The 22,158-nt window shown below is 27.7% G+C and overlaps 1 protein-coding gene across 1 annotated transcript in view; it reads left to right on the plus strand.

The window, feature by feature from the left end:
* Nucleotides 1-22,158, plus strand: part of LOC100206283 (uncharacterized) — a 156,928-nt gene that overhangs the window by 114,944 nt on the left and 19,826 nt on the right. The window contains exons 8-10 of the mRNA XM_065805859.1: nucleotides 3,247-5,125; nucleotides 5,270-5,870; nucleotides 20,997-22,004. Coding sequence (XP_065661931.1) covers nucleotides 3,247-5,125; nucleotides 5,270-5,870; nucleotides 20,997-22,004 — 3,488 coding nt within the window. The remainder of the gene's footprint in view (nucleotides 1-3,246; nucleotides 5,126-5,269; nucleotides 5,871-20,996; nucleotides 22,005-22,158) is intronic.

A 22,158-nucleotide genomic window follows, 5' to 3' on the forward strand; every position in this document is an offset into this window, starting at 1 on the left:
TGCATGTGCTGTGGTGTTGTTGTTGAACCAGCGGTTTTTACTATTTCATAACATATTTAACATTTTGCTGTTAGTTTATTTGATCCTCTTAAAAAATAAATTCAAACAGAATTTTGATTTTTGCATTGCTTTGTGTATTCCGAATAACTTTCCTTTGAAGACATTTTAGGATGTATTGTTGATTTAACTTGTTAAACAAAACAAAATTAAAATGAAACAGTTATCAAGTAATGTTGTTAAATTAAAACTGCTATTATTCCTGCTATTATTTGCTTACCTATTTAAAAAGTATTGATCCAAGTAATTCAATACGCACCACACTCCAATAAGCAAATCTCAACACTGTTGAAAATCATAAAATATATGAACACAAGGTTATACCAAATATTAAAATTATTAATTGTGGTATGAAATGAAGACATGAAACTGTTAACTGCAACAACGTAATAACACAATAACGCAATAAGCAAATCTCAACAAATTATTACACATGGATATGAAATGAAGACATGAAACCATTAACTGCAATTTAGGAATGTTTTCTTTATGTCTACTTGTACTATGCAGGATAACTGTAATTTAAACTCTCTTGTTTACTAATAACTTGTTTAATAATCAATGTTGTTGATACTTCTATATTGATGAATAGCAACACTCTTAATGATTCTTCTATTTTATCTCTTTTCAGAGTATTTTTTACTACTGATCTAGTTTTTAACTATTTTTGTAGCTTTTTATAGTTGCTTTAGGTATTTTAACTGTGACAAGTGCTTGAAACTTGTTTTAAGTTTAAAAAATAATAGAGTATAAATAATTTACTGAGTTCTTCTTTTGCAATTCACTTATCAATATTTCTTTTTCTTTTAATTTTTCTAACATCAGTTTTAGCTAAGCAAACATCACTTGTATCGAATCCAACATCAGCTGTAGCAAATCCTACATGGGCTATAAATAAATCCGACATCAGCTGTAATAAATCCAACTTGGGCTATTATAAATCCGACATCAGCTGTGACAAATCAGGCGTTAGCAGTAAATCCAATATCAGTTAAAGCAAACTCAACACTAGCTACAACAGGACTGATGTCAAATGAAATAAAACCAACATTAGTTGAAACAAGTACTTCTAGTGTGCCAAATACTTCATTAGTCATACTGAATTTGTCAGTTAATTCTTTATTCTGACATCATGTTAAAAAACTGGAAAATGAACGAGACAATAACAAAACAGAAATACTAACCAGTTCACCTAAATTAAAGCCATTTTATTTTCAAGAAAAAAATCTTCAAACAAATAAAAAAAACGACTTTTTTATTTGTCTGAAGATTGGGAGTTTTTTTGTGTAATAAAAAGGACCAAAAAAGTCTCCAATCTCCAAATCATTTGATTTATCAGGTGATGAATTATGTATTGATGGAGAGTATAATGGTGAAATCAATTCAAAGCTTAAATATCTCTTAGATTCTGCAGAATCTTCTAATAGTCAGTTTCTAGTTAATGCTTAATCTACTATATGGTTTTTTCTCTTCTTGGGCAGCTGCTGTTTTTAATAGTAATAATTTTTTTCATCTTTTCAACATTTGTCCAAAGAATAAAAGAATTTTTATTATTGCAAGAAAATTCTAAAGATTAATACAATATACGCCATAGGCACACTTGACGAAGCCATTACTGGATAATTCAAACACAGCATCACTTTCTACAAAAGGTTCATTGATCGCATTTTCTTCATATTCACAGGCTCTATAGAAAATCTCCATCACATTACAACATTTATGAACAACTTACACCCCACCATTAAATTCATGTTTAATCACTCAGATTTCTCAATTGACTTTATGGACCTAACTCTCTACAAAACCCATCTAGGAAAAATACAGAGCACACTACACCAAAAACCCACTGACACGATGAGCCTCCTACATTTCAGTTCATACCACCCACATCACATCAGGTCTCATCCATAGCCAAGCAATGAGATGAAATAGGCTTATATTTGACCCTCACTAACTATCCAGGGAACTCCATTACATAGTATTTTGGGGTATAATAGATCCATTGTTCTCCGATTACTAAATATTTCATCTCAGAAATTAAGTTCTAGAAATTTTTGGAAAGTCTGAAACAATGTCATTTGTGTCAGTATTTACAAAAAAAAGTCTACCATTTCTTTTACATGGGTATGATTATATACCCCTTTAAAGGATATGACAAAACTATCTGCAAAAACTTTTCCTCTATTTCATCTCTTAGTGTAACTGGGTAATTTTTTTAATTACTACCTTTTCTAACCACAGTATTAAAGTTGTCTTCTAGACAATACTCTACTTTATTGCCACTAATTCTAGGGTACTACAAGATTTTATTCTTGGTTTTGTGTTGTTCCACTTTTATAATTATGATCTCCCAAATAATCTTACCTCTTTTTGGCTATATCTGTAACAGAACTATATACTATATATATTTTTTTACTTCTGATTTCATTCTATAACAAAATTAATTTCTTATTTGTCTTGACATAAGAAATTAATTTTGTTATAGAATGAAATCTGTTGAATACTGTTGCCATATTTGAACTTATTCTACTAATGAGGTTCTCTTTTTTATTCAAGGCCAAAAATGTCTTGTATAAAAGCTGTTGGGATCTGTTTGGACCTAGTTGCTAAGCTTGAGTCTCAGTTGCATCATTGTGAGATTGATATATGAGATTATTTTTCTTTTTTACAAATACTACCATAGTTGTTGAATAAGAGAGCTTTTATCAACTTTTATTATTTGAGTGTCATGACTTATTTAGAAATGAGTTGTAAACAATAATTGACTGTTCCGCACTGTTTTTTAAAACACAGCATAGTCAGTTAAAGTATGGCAACCATTGAATAGTTTCAAAAAGAATTATAGATAATTATAAAACCATAGATATATTGGTAGAATAAACTTTTCTGATATTGTAACTCTATATAAATTATATTACATTATATATATATATAAATATATATATATATATATATATATATATATATATATATATATATATATATATATATATATATATATATATATATACATATAACTGCTTTATATATTTCAAAAGTTGTTTTCAGTTTTGTTAGTAAAAAGTTTCCAATAACTTAATCAAAAATAATTAATATTGTATTTGTTTAATTTTATTTTATTTTAATGTTCCAGAAAATGAAATAAATGATATCTATTGCATAATAAAATACTTTAACATCATTTCACAGGAATTGTTTACGAGGGTCGAAGTTATGGACCAATTGATTTGATTTGCAAAGAAATTGTTGACTTTGTACACATTTGTAAACACATCAGAAAAATTGAATGCCATTTAGCGTTTGAGCAAGCATCCAAATTGTCAAAATGTTTTCAAAATGTGGATGTTAAAAATCCAAATTGTGGACATCCAGCCACAATAAATTGTTATCAAACTCAATTATTACAAAGCTTTACTACAAAAAATCCAGTTAATGAAGTTAGAGAAGGGCAAACTTCTTTGGTGTGTAATAATCCTATTCCTCACCACAAGTGCACATCTGAAGTTTTATTTTTCCGTAAATGTGGACATACAGAAAAAATGCAGTGTTATCAGGCAAGAGATGGGAATATTCAACCATGTCAAATATTTGTAGAAACTGAAAATGCAATTTGTGGGCATAAAATATCATTACCTTGTCATTTGTTATCTGAACTAAAAGACTGGCTACCATGGAAGAATAAAGACAGAAATAATTTTTTTTTTAACAACGTGTTATCTGATGATTGTCCAGCTCCCATTTTTCCATCTAATCAACTTTTTAAATATGCAAAAAATTGCAAGAATACAATAGTTGTTCAAAGAAAGAATTGTGGTCATCAATACAAAATAAATTGTGGAGTGGCTTTTAAAGAACTGGATAAAACAACTTTACGTATCTGTGATGAGTTAATAAATGAAGCAATTCTAAATTGTGGTCACACAAAAACAATGAGTTGTTCATCATATACAGATTACAAACAACTTCCTGAAAAATATTCTTGCACTGAAGAAGTCATCATGAGCTGCTGGAACAGCGAAAATTGTAAACAACAGGTTGTTACAGTATGTAACAAGCAAAATAAAGTATATAACTGTAAAAAGTTAACAGATTGGAATTGCCTCAATGGTCACACCATTCCTAAATTGCCAATATGTCAAAAAGGGCTTTTATCAGAATGTGCTGAATGTGTGTTTGAAGTTTCAAAAAACTGTATTTCAAATGTGGCAAAAAGTTTGGATTTACTTGCATTTCTTCCAAATGAGTTGCATCCATTTGTCTCTGAAAAACTAGTCAGCAAAGAATGCTTACATGATTTTTTGCTCAGTCAAAATAAATTGGTTGAAGATCTATCAAGTTGGCTATCAAAGCAGAAACCTTTAAAACGTCCACTAATTGAATTTACATATTTTCCATGTTTTATTTGGTTAGCTGAACATCAATTAAATCTTGAAGTATATCCAAAAAATATTTTTACAAAGGCTTCAAATTTTAATGGTATTCAAGTTTGTGAATGGACACTTAATAACATTGAGAATTTGATGACTGAAGCAAACAAAAAAAAAGAAAAATCTCTGGAGATTATTTTTGGAGTAGCCCTTATATGTAACACTAAAGTTGTGTCTGAGAAAATGACTAAAAGTATTAAAAAAAGCATAACTGGAATTCAAAATAATGTTATAAATAATGGGTTTGATAGTCTTCAATATTGTAATAACAAATGGGAATATCTTATACTATGGAATCCTCATGTATTTGCTGCTACTCATAAGTTAAAATTTCAAATATCACAGTTAAAACATTTTTATGATCAACTACGTCAATCACAAGATGCAGGTTTGTGGACAAAAAGGAATTTGAATCAAAAATTTCCTCAGCAATTTATTCCACAGGATGCATCTTCATTTGTGGTTGAGAAAAATGCTAAGAAATTTTCTGAACAACTTTTAAGATTAAATATGATAGCTGAATATGATGGTATCAAATTTCAAGTTGATTGGGATGGAAAGAGTCTTGGAAGGGCTGAAATATTCAATGAGCATATTCAGAAAGATTTAATGAGTAAACTCCAATTTTGTGCAGTTAAAGGGTAAGTTTTTGTTTTATTTAATGTTTATGAATATTTCTTTCTTTTTTTTTTATTAACATTAGTTTGTTACTTTTTATTTTGTAAACTTAAACTGTTTGTTAATGGCAACAATAAATGTTTTTCTTGAGTTATTATTCTTTTTAGTTTATCTGATAAGCAAGCAAATTTGTTTTCTGGAATTAATTATTTAAAAATTCTTCCTGAACTATTAAAGCAAAAAGATCTTCCTGAGATAAATTTACTTACTTCACTAGAAAAATGTAAACTTGAGTACTTTGATGATGCTGAAACTGAGCTTAATGAATACATTGAGTGTGTTAAAAGAAAAAAAGTCCTATTACATCCTTTTTTTTTTCTTGCTAAATCTCGCATTGCATTTCATAAAAAAAATCTAGATATTAGTAGGAACTTTTTAAACCAATTTTCAAAGTTTCATTCCAAGGCTTTAAAAAAATGGTGTGAAGATAAAGAAATAAACTTATTGAATGATGAAACTGATAGTAATCTGCAGGTTATTCCCGCCGTGAGTAATATAAATGATCCAATATCAAAATGGAATAATTTGAAAGATCAAGAAGGAGTTACTTCTGCCGCCATGGATACACTTGTTAAATTGACTGGCCTAAAAAAAGTGAAAGAATTTGCTATTGATCTGTTTAAGTTTTCTTTGAAGTTTTCACAGTTAAGCACTGAGGCAAAATCTGCCAATCAAAAAACTTTGAACTTTTGTTTTCTTGGCAATGCAGTAAGTTTAAAATTATTTTGTAAACTTGGTATGCATATATAAAATATTTTTATTATGGAAATTAATCAAACTTTTTTTTTTTTTTTTTTGTTCTTAAAATTTTTTTTATTGTAATCTTAATCATTTTAAACTTAAATTGGTATATAAATTCACAAACGAGCAAAGTCTTCAAAAAAGTTCAAAATAAGCACAAATATTTTTTAAAAATTTGCTCTTATTTGAAATTTCATAAAATAATTATTTATATATAAAATGGAAACATTTATAAATATTTCATTTTATCTACTTTGAATCAAGAATTTATTTAGTTTATTAGAATTCATTCAAAAATAGTTTTATTATTAAAATTCATTCAAATAGTTTCAAAAATAGTTTCAAATGGAGAAAAGAAAGAAATATTTATACAGCTCATGATTGAATGCTATTATCTTATATAAAAAATATTTACAAATATTTACATTACCAACAAGAGTTTTTTTTTTTTTCTTCAACATCTTCGCTTCCGACAAGGCTGCAAGCAACCACTATCAGAGTTGGAAGTTACTGGAAGAGAAAAGATGAAGTTTATAGAGCAAGATAACAATTGACAGATGACTGAAAAGATTGCAAATTATATGAATCAGGAAAGCGAGAAGAAGGAAGCTAGTTACTGACCATTCTGCAACAATCATTGACAATATCTTTTTAAATGTAACCGCTGACCAAATTATTTCAGGAAACCTAACAACTTCTATTTCTGATTACCTACCCCAATTTCTTATTTGTCCTATATAACATTGTTGTTAGATTGTCATGTGCCACTCAAAAAAATTAGTATTAAGAGCTACAAGTGTCAATTCAAGCCATGGATTACTAAAGGATAATCAAATCAATTCAAATTTGAAATCTTATTCAAGGGAAAATATTAAGGATAAAAGATCCAACAATTATAATTAAACTAAAAACTCTTTTAACCCTATAAATATACCATAATAAATCTAATAAAACTGAGTAAAAAAATACATTTAAAAATATTATTTTCAGAAAATGTAAAAAATCTTCGTGAAACCTGGAAAGGCATACAATTTTTAATAGATGTACCTCCAAATTGCATACAAGTTAATGAAACATTCATAACTGAACCAACTCTAATCTGCAAAGAGTTCAACAACTTTTTCACAAATGTAGCTCATAAACTTAATTTTAAAATTGACTCATCTTACATTAGCTATAAAAAGATCCTAAGGATCCAAATCTTTATAGTTTACTGATATCTCCAACATTCTGAAATCTAAATCATCATGTATCTAAAATGAAACCTAGAAAACCAATAGGTCCTAACGCATCCCTACAAACATTCTTATTGATTTTAATTCTGAGTTTTCTCATATTATCTCTAAGCTATTTAATCTCCTTCTTAATTGGAATTTTTCCTGACATTTTGAAATTATCTTGTGTCATTCTAGTATATATAAATTGCTCAAAACTCTCATGTACTAACTATAGACCAATTTCAATTCTATTTAACATTAGCAAGCTTTTTGAAAAACTAATATATTCCAGATTATACTCATTTTTGAATTCCTTTAACTGTTTAAATGAATTTCAGTTTGGATTTCAATCAAAACACTCTACTTGCCACACTTTAATAAGTATAATGGGAAAAATAAAAAAGGCACTGGATACTTATCTTTTCATTGGTCATGTTTATATCAACTTACAAAAAGCTTTCGATATTGTTAATCACAGTATTTTAATTTCTAAACTTGAGCATTACGGAATCTGAGGAGTTGCTTGTAATTGGTTTAAATCTTATCTGTTAAATTGGAAGCAGCTTGTTATCATTAATGGTTACAAATCAAATAACAAACACATAATTTGTGGTGTTCCCCAAAGTTCTGTTCTTGGCCCTCTATTGTTATTGATTTATGTTAATGATCTAAATGACTCATCCACTTCTCATCTGTCCATTGATTTGCTGATGATACTAATATCTTGCATATTAATAAGTCTTATCATTCCTTGTGTAAGAATATAAACTTTGATCTACAAGGTTTAGTTCATTGGCTTAATGCAAACTTAATTTCTCTGAAATTGGAAAAAACTGAACTAATATTTTTTTCATCTCCAAGACAAACACTTTTATTAGAACTAATAATAGGCGTTTATATCCAACACACATTGTTAAATATCTTGGCATTTTTATAGATTCGAACCTCTCATGGATTTCTCATATAGATGCACTCCATAAAAAATCTAATTGAGCTAATGGTATGTTTTCAATGATTCGCCATTATGTTGATAAACTGCCCTTAAAAATCTGTATATTGCAATTTTTTATCTCAACTACTGTTGTCAAGTTTGGGGACAAAATGGTAACTGTAATATTAATAAACTGTTATCAGCTCAGCGTCAATCAATCCGAATAATAAATTTTCAACTCCATAATACATAGAGTTTCTAAAAACCCCATTTATAAAAAACCGCAGTTTCGGTTTTAATTTAAAATAAAAATGTGGTTAACTGTGGTTAAAACTTATGTAAGTTTATCTTGCATTGTTTATTAAAATAGTTATTTAAACAAATTTTAAAAGCCATCATTAAAGAGTTTAATATATAATCAAATAAAAGCTTTTTTTATGGATATAACTCTTTATTTTTTGAGTGAATTTTTATTCAATATTTCAAGGGAGTATTGATACCCTCATTGTCAAGTATAATATATATATCAAACTTGTTAATATATTATATCAACTCATATATATATATTATACTTGGCAAGGGTATCTATACTACCTTGAAATATTGTATAAAAATTACCTCAAAAAATAAAAAGTTACATCCATAATAGAAGCTTTTATTTAAACAAAGTGTTCTAACATGTTTATATTTCGAAATAAAAATTATGACTTATTTTTATTGTAAAATTTTTTTAAGAAAACTAAAGATTTTAATGATTCATCAGATAATTGTGATCTGATTTTCGTGCAGAAACTAGTGCAGCTTGAAAAAATCCGTTTGACATCTGTTGATGTGGGCTTTATAGAGAAAATTACATTGAATTTTTTCAAGATTTTCTGTTCTTTTGCCTGTATTTTGGTACAACAAAAATTCTTGCTTAAGCCATTTGAATTAATCAGTAGATTTGCGGCAAGTGTGTGATGTTATCTTTATTGAGAAGTGCATTTAAATCATCCTTAAGAAAAACAGGTGAACTTTGTTTGTACATGTTGTACATATTGCTTCAGCTAGTAGTGGTTCCTCATCATTAAAAGTAAATCCAAAAAGCCTAAATGCAAATTTTCCAGCAAAATTTAAAATACTTTTTAATGGAACAAATAAAGGATTTTTTAGGCACCTTAACAACTGCATAACATTTCCCTTAATTCTTTCATTGACACGCTTTTTTAAATTTGAATGCACTAAAGATGTGATTTCAAACTGATGACATTTTTATGAATTTCACTACTTATCGTGCATTCATCAAAATTTTAGAGAAGACAACATTAACCTCATTGTTTACTGATTCAAAACTAAAATTATCATCGTAAATTCCATGTTCATCCTCTTCTGAATCACTGTCCGTTTCCTTGAGAACTGGTGCGTTTATGTCTTTATTTTTCTTGTATAACATGCTGCATACACCAAGATGAATTGCATGATTAAAGAAAAACTGATCAATAATATCTGTTAACTGCATGAGCTTCTTGTTGATTGCTGCACCATATTGAGTAGAACCTACTACATCTCTTTCCATACAGACACCAAATGAATTTAAATGATCCTTAATATTTTGTATTAAATTTTCAGCTGGACAGGAACCATAAATCCTAATGAGGCCAGTTTTATAGGTTTTCTATCATTCACTTTCATGCAGGTTGACACCAATGTACCTTTTGTGCCTCAAAGATGTGTATTCATCTTACGTTAAGCTGAATTTATGTTTTAATTTTTTATAATTTCTTGTTTCATCTCTTCCTTTTTATCAGAAAAATCTTGATGGATTAAATTCATCACAGTTGTTGGACTTTTAAGAAGATGATTACCTCTTCGATGAATCGATCAACAAACAAACAAATTTGTTGTTAGTTATCGTATTAATCAAAACACCATCTGTAGCTAGATCAGCTCCAATTTCTTTAAGGCTTGTTTTTTTGTAAATAACTGTCCATGGTATTAATTTTTTTCTGGTGGTGGATTTGAGCTGCTTCTTGATTCTCCAGTTGAAAGACTATTGATAGTAATTCCATGACGCAAAATATGATTCCGCAAAGTAGTTATGGATCCACCAGAGCATATTACAACAGAACTGCATCTATTATAGATGTTTTCAACATCTCTTGAATTCGGAATTTTACGCCATGCAGCAAATTTCCAAACTGATGACATGATTTATCTGGAAGACAACTATATTTTCAAAAAATTAAACAATTGATAAAAACATTAATGTGAAAATGGGGGCTTTTCTTTTCATTTTTGACAAAATGAGGTGTTTTGAGGGATATTTTTGAAAATTTTTATTTAATAAAATTATTATTTATTAAACTTACATTTTTTTCCACTTTTTTTGAGTCCATGGTTGATATGGAAAAAAAAAAAATCAAAGATATTAGGGCCTGTCAAGAATTTAGAATCCAAAGAGGAACCTCAAGAGCTCATCAAAATTGGAAATTTTTTAAAAATTTTTTCTTATAATAATAGACATTGATAAACGTCTCAGGATTATTTATTTTCGAACTTTATTTTTTTGCTCTGAAAATTGCTCCATCCTAGTATGCATATTTAACATTTGTAATAAATATATTGAGAAAAATTAATTTTAATTGAACAAAACATATTTTGAACTTATTTGGTTAGGAAATATCTTTTTAAAATTATGAGGCAGTCCAGAGATGAGTTACTAAATAATGATCTTTATTTTGAGCAAAAATTAGACGACGATGAAAATACTTCCTTGCTTTAAATTGAGGTTGGTTGCATGCAATTTTAGGCATCAAGCAGCTTTTTTAAATTATTTGTAGTATTTCCAGTATTCTCATACATTTAATATTCTTTTTTGAGGTCTTTGTTAGAATCTTTAGTTATATCACATTTTTAGGTTTATATGCTGCATTTATAGCTATCGCCAATCTGTCTTTAATATCTGTAACTGTTAAGCAATTATTTTCTTTAGAGGGTTCACTTTCGATTCCAATATTGACATCTTCACTGAACAATCTATTAAATAAGTCATTTGCATAATGAATAATTGCGACTTTTAAAGATGAAGGTAGCTCAGGAATAGCAGTTGAATGTAAATCGCGCGTTTTGAGGTATTTAATCTAAGTCACAAGATCTTGATTTCTTTGTTCGTTAACGCGAAGAGACAGAGCTAGCAACATCTCCTCTGAATTTGCATTATTTTTGTAACACAGGGAATCAAACAAAAAATTTAAAATTGCATCAGCTATTAGCAAATGTGCATCACTTTTACCTTATGCTTCTGCAGCTATTTTGATTGGTTGAAAAGCATTAGAAACATTTTTTTAAACTGATACATAAATATTGTTAAATAGCTCTAGGGAGTTCAACTCATTTATTGCTTTTTTCACTGGGTCCATCACTTTTAAAAATCTTTCAACCGTTGTCACAATGCTGTTCCATCTGGTCTGCCAATCTAGCAGTGAATTGAGTTCAATTCCATGCTCTACTTTTACATAGACTTGTAAAATAGAGTTTCTTTTAGATAATGTTTACAAAATTTAACTATTTTTCTAATCATTTGTAAAGCTCCATTTATATCTTCTCTTTCACATATATGCAGTTCCAAATCATTTAGATAATGATTTTCAGATTTTATAGAGTTATCACTGAAAAATCTAGATTCATTTTTTAAAAATCAATGTGACAAACATTAGAGTTTTCATTTCTTTTATAAAAAATGTCCATTACAGCCAAGTGAATGCCGTGTTTATAACATAATTGGTGTATAAAACCAGATAATCTATCAAATTTGATCATTACTGCAGCAGCATCAGTGGTTGATGCAACAACATCTGAAGAGATAATTGCAAACTCTGATAGGTTCTCTTTAGCTAGGTCAATTGTTACTTCAGCTGTACAGCTTCCATGAATTTTAACCAGTCCTAGATTAATAAATGAAATGAACATTGATATTCAAGTATCGTTGATTACATAGACTTTTCCATTCATCAAACGTTAGTATTAGTAGTATTAGTAACTTAAGTTACAAACAAAAAAGTTTTATTGTCATTTTTTGTGTAAAGCATCTCATCTGTTGCAGGCAACAACGTTAAACGCCAAAGAATGAGAAAGCTTCAGTAACTTTGGAACTGCATTTTCATTTTGCAGTTTCGTTAGATTATTAATTTTAAATTTTGTTCAAAGCATTTGTCCAAGCTATTTTTAAAAGAGTTTGTGCTTTTCTGCATGACAACATCATCTGGTAGTGTATTCCAAATCAAAGCAGCTCTATTGTTAAAGAAATGATACCGTTGAGCACAGTTCTTTATGTTAGATAAAGTTTTTCATTCTTTTTAATGTGATTTTATTAATAAATTCATTAATTCAAATTTATTAATTTCATATTAATAAATTAATCAATCATTTCATTTTTTGCCATAGCACAATATTCATAAATTAGTTTCATCACATTATTTTCACCTTTTGGAAGATATCGTTTTTCACTCAATGCTTGATGAATGAACTCAATTTTACATATTCCATGAATTGAAAATCTATCAATGGCCACAAGTCTGGCCATTATCTCTGCTAACGACTGTTTCATAGAAAAAAATGATGCGACTCGCTTTTGCAGGGATTGTCTCCCAGTTACTTGAACCAGCAATTTGATCGTCATTTAAGTTTCTTTTCTTGATATTAATGATGAACATGTTGCAATAATGATGAACATGTTGCAAATATCTTATTTTCTTTTATGTCTTATTATTATAAATGTCTTATTAATCCACTGGTTGATGAGTCCTTACAACTTCATAATTTATTTGGACATTTCAAATAATTGGCTTGTTCGCCTGCTTTTTCTTTTGAAAAATATTTCCAAACTGAATTAGCCATGATTAAAACAATGTTTTGGCAATTCTAAATAAAAAGAACTTAAAAATATTACAATAAAGAAATTGGTTTTGGGGCTAAAGAAAGTAGTAAGAATATTTTGAAACTTACTTAACTTGTCAATACATGGAGAACTAAATGTTATTCGAAATTTCTTGAATAATAAATTTAATTACAAATTTTAAAGAGTAATGACTTTTACGTTTGTTTTAAATCATGTTTAATTAAAAAAATTATGATTTGATTTTAACATTTTTCTATATTATAGGTGACTTCAAAGTCTATGACACCATAGATCTCAATAAAAAAATTAATCCTAATTCAGATCTTTATATTCATCTCAACATTGCTTCTTTACCATATCACATTAATGATCTCTGCAGCTTTATTAGCACTCTTAATACATTATCTTTAGCAATAGGTATTACTGAGTCAAATTTATATGTAAATGATTCAAATATAACTAGCATATCTATTAATGATTTTAACATTGAGTATTGCTCCACTGAGGCTAAACAAGGGGGTCCTCTTCTATATCTAAACTCTAATTTAAACTACATAGTTTGCAATGATCTAAAGATCTACTCTTTCAAATATCTTGAATCCATTTTTGTTGAAATTATAAAGCCTCACTTAAAAAATGTAATAATTGGCTGCATATATCGACATCCGTCTATGACTCAAGATGATTTCACTAATAATTATTTAACTCCACTTTTAGATAAGCTAAATATTGAAATGTATTTTACTTATGGGGGATTTTAATATGGATATACTAAAATATGAGTCAAATCCTATATCTAGCTACCTTGACTCGCTTATTTCTTTTTCATTACATCCTGTTATAATTCTACCAACACGCAAAACAGCTAAATCACAAACACTTATTGATAACATCTTTATAAACTTCAATTCACCTGACCAAATTTCTGGCAATCTTACTATTTCAATATCTGATCATATGGCTCAATTTATCTGCATTCCTAGAAAAACTAATCACCCTAAAAAAAGTATATTCTACAGGCAATGCTTCAAGAACTTTAACAAAAATATATTTATTGAAGATGTTTCCAACATTAACTGGGACCTATATATTAAAAAAGAGGATGATGTAAATCAATCTATCAGTTTTCTTTTAAAGACATTTGAAAAAATATTAGATCAGCATGCTTCATACAAAAAATAACTAAGCAGCAAATTAAACTTAAATCAAAACCATGGATCACCAATGGCATACTTGAATCTATTTCTATTAAAAACAAACTATATAAAAAACACACAAAATGGAAAGATATTAGTACTAAAAATGAACTGTTTTCTAAATTTAAATTTTATAGAAACAGAATCAGCAATCTACTAAAAATTAGTAAAAAATCTTATTAAACAACCTATTTTAGTAAAAACTTATACAATATTAAGAATACTTGGAAAGGGATAAAAGAAATCATTAATATAAAACCTTCCTACTGTAGTTCAACTCTCAAACTTAAATTGAAAGAAAATATTATCACATATCAAACTACTGTATCGAATATATTAAACAACTTTTTTGTTACGATTTAAAACAAACTTCAAAACAAAAACATACCTTCAGCATCCAAATTTACTGAATATATCAACTAATATGTTCGTTATTGATCCTGTCACAGAGATTGAAATCTCTAATCTTATTAAAACCATTCTTAAAAAAAAAAAAAAGCTTTGGTCCTAATAGCTTTTCTGCATTCCTTCTTAAATTTATTCCAGACATAATTTCTAAACCTCTCAGTATTATTATAAATTACTCATTTCAAAATGGTTTATTCCCAGATGCTTTCAAAGTTGCTAAAGTCATTCCAATATTTAAGAAAGGTTCTACAATGAATATGCCTAACTACCGACTTATCTCTCTTCTTTCAAACCTAAGCAAACTCTTCAAGAAAGCATGCATAAGAGGCTCTATGCATTTTTGAATAAATTTAAATGCCTTTACAAACACCAGTATGGGTCTCGTGCTAATCATTCCACAACTCACTCACTTATTAAAATTACTGAGTTAATTAGAAAAGCTCTTAATACTAAAAACTTTGCATGCGGTGTCTTTGTAGATCTACAAAAAGCTTTTGATACAGTAGATCATTCTATCCTACTCAAGAAGTTAGAATATTATGGAATCAGAAGAATTCCTTTTAAATGGTTTACTTCCTATCTTCACAACAGATCTCAGTTTGTCTCAGTCGGTGACTCAAAATCTACTCAAATAAAATGTTTCGACGATGTTCCTCAAGACTCAGTATTAGAACCACTACTTTTTCTTCTCTATATTAATGACCTTAATAACTCAATTAAGTTTGCAACTCCTTACCACTTTGCTGATGATACTAACTTGCTCATTATCAACAAATCTTTAAAAAAAATTAACAAATACATTAATCATGATCTTGCCAATTTCATTCAGTGGCTTCGCTCAAATAAGTCTTCGCTCAACTGTAACAAAACTGAACTGGTCATATTCAAATCTACAAAAACAAAAATCAATAAAAATTTAAACTTTAGATTAAATGGCCAGAAAATCATTCCTGTAAACTCAATCAAATATCTTGGAATTATAATTGATTCCAATCTATTGTTTGTATCCCACCTCAAAGACTTAGCCATAAAATTGAGCAGATCAAATGGAATGCTGGCTAAAGTTTGCCATTATGTCAATCTGAACACATTATAAATATATATCATGCTATTTTTGGCTCGCATATACGATATGCTTGTCAAATATGGGGACAATCTCAACAGCAAGAAGTTTTAAGGATATCTCATCTTCAAAACAAAGCTTTAAAAATAATACATTTTCAGAATTACAAATCCAATCTAATAAATCCAAAATAAGATCCTTAAACTATGTGACCTTGTTCAATTCTTGAATTGCCAGTTTGCCTGGAACCATCAACACAAAAACCTACCTCTTATCTTCAACAATTTCTTCCCAAAAAATGCAAATAACTGATACTATCTTCGATCAACTGATAATCTGAATCTTGCAGTCTTAAATCATTGTTCTATTACTGGATATAAGTCCATAAAAAACCAAAGTATAAAAGCTTGGAATAACCATCCCTATGACCTAAAAGCTCTCCATTCAATCTATGCTTTTATGAGTAACCTACTCTATTCCTTCTTAATCAAATACAGTTTATAAATCCAAAGATATGTGTATCTATTATAAGTGTTTGTGATAAGGGCATGCGAATAAGTGTGAGTGTATATGTATGTATGTGTATACATGGATGTGTATGTGTGTATGTGTATGTTTGTATATATTTATACCTGCATGTATATGTGTGCGTGTGTGACCTCAAACACTTTCAGGTCGACAGTTAGGTTGGCATTGCCGAATGCCGACCCTAATTCTGAGGGTTAACATGTATATATGTATGGGTACATGTGTGTATGTGTATGTAATGTATACATATATAATACACATATATAATATTATTAAATGTGTGTATATGTATTTATGTTTGTATATGTGTATGTATGTATGTGTTTATGTATTTGTGCGTATGTATATGTATGTGTGTGTATATATGTATATATGTGTATAGTATATATGAATTTACATTCATGTGTGCATATTATGTATGAATACAATTGCTGTATACATAACCATTGAATACTATGTGTTTATATGTATTCATGAACGTAAGTGTGTATGTGTGCTTGTATGTTTGTATTTATGTGTCTATATATGTGTGTAAGTAACATAATGTGTGTATGAACATAATTTTATATTCTGATATTTTCATAATTACTGTTGTGTAAGGTTTTTATATAACTAAAGAAGCTGTTCGGTATTGAGTGCCATAAAAACACACTTTTAGTGATTTTAAGGCATATGCAAAATATCTGTCCCAATATTCGAAAGTGATCGGATGGCAGAGCCAAATATTGTTTGCTAGCATCAGGATAGCTGTGTATCATACTTGAATCACTTATTATCGTATCTAATTTTTTTGTTTATACTTGACTTTTTATTTGTTTATGAAAAAAATTTAGTTTACAATATTTGTAAAAAAAATAACTTTATTATATACTTTTATGAATGGTTTTAAAAATGGCATTTTGAAATGAGGTATGATCAGGTGATACCGGACACATGTTTGGAGGGTAGCTTCAGACGGTTTATCTCATTTATAAATTGAGTATTTGTGATAAATGCGTTTCTTTCATTATTTATGTTAAAAGGCACCATTTGATTATTGACAAAAATTAAACAATAATTTCTTGTATTACATTATAAGTTATCATTATTACCTTATATAGAACTAATTTTTAAATGTTGTGTATGGTTGCTTTCTTCGTTTTTTTTTTTTTTTTTTTTTTAGATTATTCACCTCCCCAAGGCCCGAGGGGGGCCACTACAGTCGAGGAGGCTACTCATTTTTTTTGTGTTTTTTTTTATTTTTATTTTTTATTTTTTAGTTGTTATTCGTGGTACAACCCTCTCTCAACTCTTTACCTCTGAAACACGAATCTTGCCGAGCAAGGCCGCTGCGCGGAGAAACTAAGTTAAGCGCGGTACTTCCAGGGACGTAATGGGAGTCGAATTCCGAACCTCTCGCTTACAAAGCGAGCGCTCTTACCACTACACCACTACCGCATACAATCATCGTTTACAATATTAATATGAAATCTCCTTATTTATTTTATCTTTTATTATTATTGCTTTTTTTATATTACTGTATTTAAAAAACTATTATTACTTTTATTTTTTAATGTCTTTTTTAACTCTACTACTAATATTATTATTCATTTACCTTTGTTTTATAAATCTTATTAATATTATTTATAATGAAAGTGATAGTGATTCAATTGTAGTAATAGTTTTACAGATTTGTCCTAATTTTTGCTAATGTTATGTTTATTTTAATAATTTCTGTCAAAGTTATAAACTTTACCATAATTATTTTTTATCAAAATATACTTTTTTTGCTTATTGCCCTCTCGTAAGTGGAGACTTTAAACATAAAGGAATATTTATTGGCTTCAGTGCATACATTGATTATCTTATAACCTGATGCCACAAAGGAGTGCCATCGACTGAGGGTTTGACATGTGGCAACATTCTTTTTTTTTCATTATTGAAATAATGAAATTTAAGATTGCTGCCCCATGCCAAAAACTCAGTCGATTTAGCGGCACATTCTTGCAGCAGCAGGCTATAAGATAATATATGTATGTAGTAGAGCCAACAGATATATTTATATGTTTCCACGGAAATTATTGAGTTGCATTATCTCTTCCATGGAAGAGATAATACAACTCAATAAGTAAAAAATTTGATTATTTTAGGCCACCTAATAGAAGGGTTCTCTTTTTTTTTGTCTACAAATCAAGTTGGTTTTTTTTATAAAAAACCAAAAAGTTTCTTAAGGGTTTTCTTAAAAGTTCAAATGGAATTCCATTCAATTGTTTAGTAAAATAACTTTATTATGATAAAAGTAACTTAGCGCTAATAGTTTTGCATGGTTTTCTAGCTTTAAGCTCAAATTTCTTTTAAACAATTTTTTTTATTAAAAAATGCAAAGCTTTACCTCAATCTTAAAATATTTTCCGAGGTAATGTCAAGATAAATGGTAATTTTGGAGTAAGCCTTCTGCATTTGTTTTCCAAGGTCAAAAAAGCTAAACTTTGCATGCTGTATATATATATATATATATATATATATATATATATATATATATATATATATATATATATATATATATATATATATATATATATATATATATATATATATGTATATATATATATATATATATATAAATGAGTATATATACTAAATGGCTTTATTGTTTATAATAGGTACAATATATATATATTTTTTATTATCTACATTATTGCTTGTTTTTTAACACAAATAAAACATCATATTTGTAGAAATGTATTTATTAACTCATGAAAACATTAAAATTATTGCAATCAAACATTATTATTCTGTTGAGCCCCATTTATCCATAACTACTTAAATTTAAATCCATAATTACTTAGCTTAAAAATCTAGTTCTGTGCACAGAAGCATTCACATTAGCATCGTGTAGTTACAATTTTATGAGTTTTTAAGCCTTTCTGCCCCATCTCTTCTTTTTGCTTTAGGTTCAATTTATTTCCTAACTAAAGTTTCTTATATATTCATTGTACGCTAGCTTCAGAAACTTTTAATCTTGGTGATATTTCATGGTTTGAAAATATTTTAGTATTAATGATCGCCTTTTTTATCCCATAATAAAAATGTTCCAATTAAAAATGTTCCAATTAAAAAATGTTCCAAATAAAAATGTTCCAAAAATGTTCCAAAAATCCACTTTAAAACTGCACAAAAAATAAACAAATAACTGCATTATACAAAACTGCAAGTCAAACAAACACAGCGCACAAAGCCACAGAAACAAGTTCGCAACTGACTCACAAAAAAGCGCAACTGAAACCAGTTTGTACTTTATTACATTTATTTATATATATATATATATATATATATATATATATATATATATATATATATATATATATATATATATATATATATATATACATATATATATATATATTTATATATATATATATATATATATATATATATATATATATATATATATATATATATATATATATATATATATATATATATGTATATATATACATATATATATAATTGTGAATTATAGTTTCTGTAATATATTAATATATAGTTAAGCTATGCAAGATTTATAAAAATTTCTGGGTGCTTAAGTAATGACAACACATAAATTTAGTTGCTAAATAAAAAAGTTTTTAATTTTTAAAAAAAGGTTTTTTTAATTTTATTTCTATTATTAAACTCACCTTACCAAGGCTCCAGAAGGGGCACTACAGTCGAGCAGGCTTACCTTTTTTTTTTTTTTGAGTTTTATATGTAACACTCACTTTTAGTTCTAAAAGTAAGCATGGTATTTCCAGAGATATAGGAAAGTGTTTAAAATATCTTTTTCTGAAAAAGATATAAAATTTTAACAAAAAATATTTTTTTTGGATAAATTGTTAAATTTTTGGCAGCTTAATAATTTTTTTTTTCTTTTTTAAAAAAATTGGCATTGAATTTGCGTTAGTACAATTTGCTATCATTCAACTTTATTCAAACTTATCTTTGTTTAACTTTTTACACCTGTCAAGAAATCTTTTTTCAAAAATAAGTTTTTTCAGGGAAAATTTATGACTTAAAAATGGAAACATTGAAAAATGGGGTTGGGTGTAGTATGCTAATTCTTAATTTGGTATATTGTTTTTTTTTTAAGTTAATTAATCATTATATTATTAATTAATTATTATCAAATAAAAAGTCTAAATATAAAAGTTTGTAAGCCTATCTATGCTAATATATACAAGATAGAAATAGTTTGTATCTAAACCTTAAATCTTTGCATCTAAATCTTAATTAATCTATGACAAACATATGTTTTTATGACTTCTTTAATAGTGAATGCTTTTTTGTAATTGTTTGTTAAGAACAAACAATTAAAAATATATATTTAAATAATATTATATATTTAAACAAACTTAGCTTAAAATGAAAAAACTGTTTATAAAAAATTAGTATAAATAAAAAATGTAATAATCAAAAAAAAAGAAAAAGATTTCAAATTAAAAACAAATAACATTTTCAACAAAAAATGAATAGAATAAAAATTGAAACAATAATAAATTAATGAAAATAGAAATGAATAAAAACATCTCCAACATATACACAAAAATAATTACAATAGATTTTAAAGCAATTATTTTTATGTAAATGTTTATGTTTTTTATGTAATAATTATACAACTGTAATATATAGCTATTTAATTTTTACACCTTAACTTATTTGTTGTTTAAGTTAAGTAGTTCGTATTTTGGTTAAGGTGTAATATCATGAGCTGCAGTTCCATAATATTAATTTATGTAATTTTGACTGATTCATAATAAGTATTATATTTTATAATTCTTGTGAATATCTTAAATTAAATAGTCATTTAAATAATAATATACTTTATAATTCTTTTGGTAATTTATTTTTCAAAACAGGGTTCTGGAAAAACAACAGTTGCACGATTACTGGCAGAAATTCTTAAAGACACTGGTCTAAGATCATCAAACACATTTGTAGAATCTTCAGCTCAAAAGTTAAAAGATGAGGGTCCTGATAAGTTTCGTAACCTAGCCGCATCTGCTAAAAATGGTGTTTTATTTATAGATGAAGCATATGATCTGGATCCAAAAGGCGATTCGAAAGGAAAACCAATTGTTTCAGAATTGTTAGTGATTTCAGAGAATGACCGTGAACATCTTTCAATTATTTTAGCTGGTTACGAAGATGATATGAATGAGAAACTCTTCTCTTACAATGAAGGAATTAAAAGTCGCTTTGAAATGGTGCACTTTGAAGATTTTGATGAAAGTGAATTGAAAACAATTTGGATTGGTGAAATAGAGAAACGTAAGTTTATTTGTGATGATAGTGTTTCAACTGTGGTATCTAAGCGTCTTGCAAAAATGTCTGGTAAAAAAGGATTTGGTAATGCTCGAGCAGTTCGTAAAGAGATTGAAAAAGCTATTCAAACTGCAATGGCACGAGAGAACTTGGATCCATCAAATTTGATCATAAATATAGAAGATGTTGTTGGTGAATCACCATTAGATAACCTAAAACTGAAAGCAATTCTACAAGAATTTGATGACAAAATAGGTTGGAAAGCAGTAAAGAAAAGTGTCAACCAGTTAATTGAGATCTGTAAAACCAACTTTACACTTCAACTAATGGGAAAAAAAACATTGCCTATAATGCTTAACCGCTTGTTTCTTGGTAATCCAGGAACTGGAAAAACTACTTGCGCAAAACTCTATGGACGTTTATTAAAAGAGTTGAACTTCTTATCAATTGGAGATGTAATTATATCTACAGCTAGTGATTTTGTTGGATCACATGTTGGAGAATCTCCAAAAAAAACTAATGCCATGCTTGAGAAAGCTCGAGGAAAAGTACTTGTAATAGACGAAGCTTACAACCTTAATGACAAGTTATTTGGAAAGGAAGTAAGATATCTTTTTATTTTATTTTATATGGAAAATAAAAATAATTTTCTTATTTTTTTTGCGTTAATTTTTTTATTAAGCTTTTTATATTTGTATTTATTGTTACTATGATGTTTATTACCACTTTCATATTACACAGGTTAACAAAATAAAT

The sequence above is a fragment of the Hydra vulgaris genome, chromosome 09 (assembly GCF_038396675.1).
Source record: "Hydra vulgaris chromosome 09, alternate assembly HydraT2T_AEP".
Taxonomy (NCBI): Eukaryota; Metazoa; Cnidaria; class Hydrozoa; order Anthoathecata; family Hydridae; genus Hydra; species Hydra vulgaris.